This window comes from Sinocyclocheilus grahami, unplaced genomic scaffold (genome assembly GCF_001515645.1).
Source record: "Sinocyclocheilus grahami isolate Dianchi unplaced genomic scaffold, SAMN03320097.WGS_v1.1 scaffold398.1, whole genome shotgun sequence".
NCBI classification, from domain to species: Eukaryota; Metazoa; Chordata; class Actinopteri; order Cypriniformes; family Cyprinidae; genus Sinocyclocheilus; species Sinocyclocheilus grahami.
Window position 1 is genome coordinate 1,503,924 of NW_015505577.1, and position 7,757 is coordinate 1,511,680.

At 37.7% G+C, this 7,757-nt stretch overlaps 1 protein-coding gene across 1 annotated transcript; it reads right to left on the reverse strand.

Moving 5' to 3' along the window:
- Nucleotides 1-323: 323 nt before the first annotated feature.
- Nucleotides 324-5,188, reverse strand: cldn15la (claudin 15-like a). Its single transcript, XM_016231703.1, has 5 exons — nucleotides 4,862-5,188; nucleotides 3,923-4,087; nucleotides 3,704-3,785; nucleotides 634-747; nucleotides 324-483 (listed from the first exon to the last, which is right to left on the reverse strand). The coding sequence occupies exons 1-5, from the start codon at nucleotides 5,076-5,078 to the stop codon at nucleotides 402-404; spliced, it is 660 nt and encodes a 219-aa protein (XP_016087189.1). The 5' UTR covers nucleotides 5,079-5,188; the 3' UTR covers nucleotides 324-401.
- Nucleotides 5,189-7,757: the final 2,569 nt, after the last annotated feature.

Here is a 7,757-nt window from a genome sequence, read left to right on the forward strand (position 1 = left end):
AATGTGACACATGCCCTGCTGCCATGTGTATTTGTTTTCCAGGGCAATAACGGTGGAAATATTCTCAAGCTTGAAAATGTAATGTATGTACTTATAGAGAAATTAAATTTTAAAAACAAACCCACTGAGAAATATTCATTGCTGTAAAAAGCTTGCTCCAGTCTCCCCTATACATAAAAACAAAAGTCTAAACACATTCACAACCAGCATGGCAAAATAATTACATAAATGGAATCAGGCAACATTTTTTATTCCAGAAATTCAGCATTCATGATAATTTAAGTAAATTTTACATGCATCATGAACACAGTGTAGTCAAAAAAATTGCAAAAACATAATGGTGTAAAACAAACATCAAAGTAACAACAGTTCAGCCTTGTTTATATGGGTGACCCTGTATCTCAGACGTAAGCTTTTGAAGTCTCTGTGTTAGATGGAGCTGCAGTATAGATTGTCTTTGGCTTACCACCTGGGTAGTATGCCCTGTTAAAAAGATATAATGCACAGAAAAAAAACATCAAAAGTTCAAAAGACACTGTAGACAGCATGATTAGAAAAAATAAGGATCTTATATAAAGTACATTTATTGTAAATGGCATGAAATGAGAGACATATCTTAAGTCTGAGATTTACCCTTTTTCTTTTGCTTTAGAGACTCTTTGAAAGGCACTGCACTGGAACGCACCACCCAGTATACACAGGGCTGCACCAGCCCAACCTATGTATAGACCTGTACCCAGCTCAAATCTGCAACAAACAAAGGCAGAGTGTTAGGTGTATGTACCTACTTAACAATATATTGGGGACAAATTAGTACCCAGAAGTGTTCTAAACCTCACAAAACGTCCTTTTGGGGACATTCAGGGATATGCTAATTTGTAAAAATGATATATAAATAAAAACAATTTCTCATTAAATTACTAACAGAGTTGTTGCAATCTCTGTTTTTTGTTGTCTGATGATTGTCTGATTTCCCCATTATTTGTCTTTATTGCGGCTCTACCCCTAAAAGAAAGCATGTACAATCCTGCTCCTGGAGAGCCAATGTTCTGCAGTTGACCTCCAACCTGCTCTAACACACCTGGAAGTTTCTAGTAATCCTGAAGACCTTTTTTAGCTGGTTTAGATGTGTTTAATAAAGGCTGAAATTAAACTCTGCAGGACAGTGGCCATCCAGGTGCGGGATTGGAATCCCTTGCCCTACAAAGTTGTAGGAAAATGAGGGTTCATCCAGGATCAGTGGTATCAGTTCACTAAAGGTACGGAAAGTTCAGATGTCATCAAATCTAACAATATCATTTGACAATACTAATTATTTTAAATGTAGAAAGAGAAAATGTTTTCTCTTTCTACATTTAAAATAATTAGTATTGTCAAATGATATTGTTAGATTTGATGACATCTGAACTTTCCGTACCTTTAGTGAACTGATACCACTGATCCTGGATGAACCCTCATTTTCCTACAACTTTGTAGGGCAAGGGATTCCAATCCCGCACCTGGATGGCCACTGTCCTGCAGAGTTTAATTTCAGCCTTTATTAAACACATCTAAACCAGCTAAAAAAGGTCTTCAGGATTACTAGAAACTTCCAGGTGTGTTAGAGCAGGTTGGAGGTCAACTGCAGAACATTGGCTCTCCAGGAGCAGGATTGTACATGCTTTCTGAATGCTAGTAGAAGCATTGACTTGAGATAGAATGCTTTCAGTGATACTGAATGGAGTGGATCCATCACAGAGCACACCAAAGCTTTTAAAACCAAAGTCAGGCACCAAGTGGGCACTGTAGGGGGGCATGGCTGGTCAATTCTCCTAGTGCTGCTAAGAAATATAATTACCAAGTCATTCCGACCAACCACGGCTGGGTGGGTCATTTCAGTGCAGAGAGAGAAGGGTTTTCCAAGAGAAGGGTTTTCTCTCATTTGAACATCATGAACAAGTTCATTATGGCCTGCAAACACTCTGGTAAGTGGTGTGTTTCCATTGAAAGAGAACCTATCAGTAATGTATGTAACCCTCGTTCCCTGAAGGAGGGAATGGAGACGTTACGTCAGTAGTGACTGACAAATTGGGATCCTCGCTAGAGAGACCAATCATCGTTGAGTGTTAACAAAACAAGCCAATAAGTGTTGGCGTGCGATTTTTGCATCGCGCACCCTGCCCCGCAGCGCGGGTATATAAGGAGAGCGTGTGCAGACGCACATTCAGTTTTTCGCTGAACCCATCCAATCGCGGATTTGGCAACACTGATCCGCAAACTACGTTTCATATAACTCCTCCCAGAACTTCCCGCTGCCCTGTATCTTGGTCTCTCATTGGTTGTAGGTCATCGCCGATGTGTTTTTCAGTCAGAACTCATTGCACACAGCGTGATTGTGAATCGCCGACAGCTCCAGATATTTAGCATGCCAAATATTTCATGGGTGTCGGAGACGTGTCAGCGATTCCCTCAGATCGCGTCTTTGATAATTCACACTGCGTGATTGTCACTCGCGTGAATGAGCACCGATTTGCTTCCGATTTCGGGTATTTGTCTGCGATTTCGCAAAACCTGTCGGTGAGTGAAAAATCGGGCTAAAATCGTGCAGTGTGAACTCGGCATTACTTAGCATAAGCAGCCCGTGACAAGAACATCCTGAGTATGACTTTTTTTCTCGCACTAACAAAACCAGATATTTTTTTATTTTATTTTTTATTTTTTTTTGTCTTGTAGATCTAGAAAGTGTTAACAAGGTTCAAAGTCTCATGCCATCTGGATCAAGTTACCTTTTTTTTTTTTTTTTTATTAAAACTCTTTTGGGCCTAAATGTCGGAGACGTGTCAGCGATTCCCTCAGATCGCGTCTTTGATAATTCACACTGCGTGATTGTAACTCGCATGAATGAGCACCGATTTGCTTCCGATTTCGGGTATTTGTCTGCGATTTCGCAAAACCTGTCGGCGAGTGAAAAATCGGGCTAAAATCGTGCAGTGTGAACTCGGCATTACTTAGCATAAGCAGCCCGTGACAAGAACATCCTGAGTATGACTTTTTTTCTCGCACTAACAAAACCAGATATTTATTTATTTTATTTTTTATTTTTTTTTGTCTTGTAGATCTAGAAAGTGTTAACAAGGTTCAAAGTCTCATGCCATCTGGATCAAGTTACCTTTTTTTTTTTTTTTTTAGCAAACATCATTTGGGCTCAAAAAAAGCCCAAATGGCTTAGAAGGGTTAACCCTTCACAACTTGTTTTTTTGTGACTCTCTGGGACAGTTCACACAGAACAATCTAAATGCAGTAATTATTTGCTATTATTGAGGTGAACTTATTACTTGTTCTTTTTTTTGCAACACACACACACAAAACACTCAATTTATTGCTCTTTATGTGTGTGTTAGTATGTTAAAGAAAAATGTTAATTATAATATTGTGTTATTAATGAACTCTTTACCATCTACCCACCACATCCTGCTATATCCATTTGACACCCCTGTCTGGGATAAAAAAATGTTTTTGTTTTTTTTACATATATTTTTTTTTAATCTGTATATGTAGAACGTTTTCTGTAAGTTTTAGGGCTAGAGTGCGGGTTATGGTTAGTTTACAGTATTTATAATTAGCTGTAGCCTATATGACAACAACAGAAATATATGTAATATCCCTATTTAGATAAGTAAATGTGCATGCATTTGAGTATGTGTGTAAATGTGGGACTTCTCACTTGACGCCACCATAAAATGGGTTATTGAATTCTGCAACAATCCGTGCAGCGTACCAAGATATGGCCACCATAGTGCAAAGACCTATAAGGAATAAAAATATTTTTCTCAGTAACTGTATCATTAAATAGATGCTAAATAGAAGGGGGAAACATATAGACAATTAAACAATAATATAAACTGTTTATGTTCATATACACAGATACTGTAATTCTGCTTACCTGCAAGGATGAAGATAATGCCGCCAATGACCATAGTCTTGCCTTTTGACTCATCTGTTTTTGACCCAATCTTAATGCACTTCAGCCCCATGGTAGATAAAATTATACCGACCAGCCCCAGGATCAGAGCGATGATCATTAATGCTCGGCATGCCTGAATATGAACTAAAAACGAGAAGGACAAAAGTTTAGTTTTTGCTTTTTTTCTGTATAGATTAAAATGAGGATGCGCATGTTACTTTGTTGGGGTGTGCAGGTTTACTGTTAAAATACAATACTTACTTTTGTTGTATCAAAAACAGTTTTTTTCAGCAGCAAATAAAAAATGTAATGACCCCAGTGTCTGCATATCAGAGATTATTTATCATAAATCATTATAGTAGCCTTTGTTGTGACTGGCATTAATGGTCTATTGTTCATATTAGTGATGGGTGCTTAAGAAATACTGCTAATTGAAACTTCAAAATGCATATACATCTTTTGTTTCAAACCAGTGCTTTAGAGTATGCATCAAACTGGCATGATTACAGCAAACAAGACATTTTGTGTTACATGATATACTGTTTCAAAATGTTTTACAATTTCTATGGAGTGCCACTAGGTGCACTGATGTGGTGAACCAATGAATTTGTGTCTAATATGGTTTTAATTGATCTTGGGTCAGTTTTATAATTTAGGTTAATTTTTAATGATAAATACTGACAAACCTTTCATCGAAAAGTTCTTAAAAGAACCATATTTTACTTAATGTGAAAAATCTAAAGAACCTTTTGTGGAATGGAATGGTTCCATGGATGTGAAAGTTTTTTTTTGTGGAACCATAGATGCCAATGAAGAAATCAAGGTGAATAAGTTTTAACAAGTTCTAGGTCCAAGTATAGCTCTTCATGAATACAACAATACAATTACAACCAATTTTTATTTTAATTTGGTTCCTACCTGGCAAATCCAACATGGATTGAAAATCTTGGCAGTTGGCCTTTCCAGAACTGTCCTCACCACAAGCATGCCACAAGTTCTCATAGAGGCGGTTCGAAATGATCACTGTGCCTTGCACGCTAGATATCTTCCAGTAGTCATTAGCCACAGCAAGGCCAGTTGCAATCCACCCGACCAAACACATGAAGAATCCAGTCACTTCTAATGCTGTTGACATTTTTACCCCCAACTTCTCACACAAAGTGAGTGAAAATACAAGAAATACAAAAAATTATTTGCTAAAATAATGTGCTAGAAACTACACTGTCCCTGCTGCTGATACCTGAGTTTGAATTGTTTTTCTGTTGAGCAGCAGGACTTCAACCTTTGCAGAGGGTCATAAAGCCATTGCCGCACCCAAAAACCCACTCAGCTTATGACGATGCTGTTGATAATGGGCGTGATAGTCTAGTGAAACGCATTTACTTTGATAACGCTATTACCATGTTTGGTTTTGTTTCAGAGAGTCTCTTTGAGTGATTATATTGAACCTAATGCAATATTGCATTGAAAATAGAGCCCACAAAACCTGAAAGTGTAATTGGCTGTCTCACCCAATCACCAAATCAACCATCCTTTCATTTATTTTCCAAACTGCTTTTCCTATAGAGTCACGGGAAATCTGGTGCTTATCTCAATGTCTTGGGCCATAGGCAGGAAAACACCCTGGATGTATGGTTAGTCTATCACAGGGATAACACGCGTTACACACTCAGTCAACAAATTAGTGGACTATTATTGAAAGGTGCACTGACTAACAGCACAAATGTACCAATATGTGTGTAATATAAATTTATAGATGATTTTCATATAAATACCATATGAGTGTAATAATGGTGCCAACAGTATTGTATTCCATTATTATTGTGAATGATAATTGCATTATCATTGCTAAAACAGTGATTAAAGTTCAAAAGAGAAACTGAAATGTATTTGCCAAAGACTCATGAAACTGAGAGATCACTTTATGAATGGGAGAGCTGTATAATCCCCTTTCACATTACTTGATGACAGAAGTTGCCAGGATGTGTTTATGTGGGTTATTTCGACACAGAGTCTGTTTTATACAGAAAATCCTATCAAATAGATACCACATCAGCCCAGATAATACAGAAAATATTGTCTCATGGACTGCTTTCCAGATGGTTTTGCTAGCACACAATAAAGCATACTATAAATTATGTCTTATTCTTTGGTTTCACTGTGACCTGGTTTCAACAGATATGGCTTTATGGTTTTATGGCTTGCCAGTTAATGGTTGATTATCATCAGAGCTCAAAGTCCAAACTCTCTCAATAAGCAGATGACTTCAGAGTTTCCCTCTCTCTCTTTTTCATTCCCTACCCATCGTTTTTCCACTCTTGACGTCAATATCTATTGAAAGAAAACTGTTTAGTTTTAGTTTTGTCATATAAACTTTTCATCTTATGTGAGTATACTCATGTCCTCATAAAAGGCTATTAGTATTAGCAGGTGGTGTATCTGTGTCATGTGAGCACTCTGGTAATTTCCAGAACTGTTTATTGTGTTAAATAAGAATCTAAAAACTTGCTTTTAAGCAATAAAACATACCACATAGAATAACCCCTGAGCTATTGCTTTGAGGGGCAATTGGGCAACACTCATGATTACTTTGCTATGTAAATGGGGACATTCTAAAGACAATTTTTTACGTACAGCAAGTTAGTGGTATCACTAGGTTTGCTGGGGCCCCTTGTACACAGGGGCACCATAACAGGTTTGTGTGTGTGTGTGTGCAGTTTTTACTGATTTTTAACATTTATTTTGAAGTTAAAGCATGTTGTTATTAGCGTTATTATTTTTGTATTTTAATACTTATTGTAATTTATGAGGGTATTATTAAATAATTTCATGAAATAGATGTACATTTCAGACCAAGCGTGCCGCACGAGTCCTGAAAAGTGAAGCCGAAGTGTCTCGATCGCCCCCAGGTGACTGGGTGCAGTATAGGTCATAAACCCTGCCCTCTCAATGTAATGTAATGGGACCTGGGACAAACTCAACAATCAAATTACACTTCAAATAATTTTTTTACAAAGACATTTTCTGTCATTTTAGGTAGTTCTTAGCATGCTGATGTATGTTCAAGTGTTCGTTTTTCTAATAGATTTGCTTTTAATTAGTTATTTGATGCTATAAAATGGGGTGTGGTGTCATGATTGTGAGTTTGCGATTGGGTCTGCGGGAGTTTGGGCGGGACTTTGATACTGCGGCTCCACCTCACGATCACTACTGCACAGACTCTGGCTCCGAATTATGTAATTTTCGCAAGATGACAATGGCCATACTGAGTCTGCGTTTTTCTGTAAGGAACTTAAATCCTACCTGGACACTCTTCTTACATCCAACAATACTGATGCCCTTAAAACTGTCTCACTGTGTCATTTGTATAATGTTTTTTTATTTTGTAATCTGTAATTTTATTTTCAGTTGCACTCACCCCTGGCATTGATCTTTTTTTGTATGTTCTTATCTTTTGACAGGAAATGACACACAATTTAAAAGAAATCGGTAATACTTTATTTTTGTCACGGTTATGCTGCTGTGGCGGAACGAAGGAGCACGGAGACGAAGGAGTTGCAATATTCACAGTCTTTATTATATCCGAAATCACAGGAAAACATAGGGGAATCAGGAGACACACACGCAGCATGAGGAGTAGAAGTTTAAGACAGCACGAGGAACTAAGAAAAGGAAACACTTTAAATCAGGGCTTTAAAATCAGGGTTCACTCCGAACAGAATCGATATTTTAACGTTTAGGCGTCTTACCTGGGCTAAGGAGAAGAAGAACTGGACTGTTGCCCAGTGGTCCAAAGTCCTCTTTTCAGATGAGA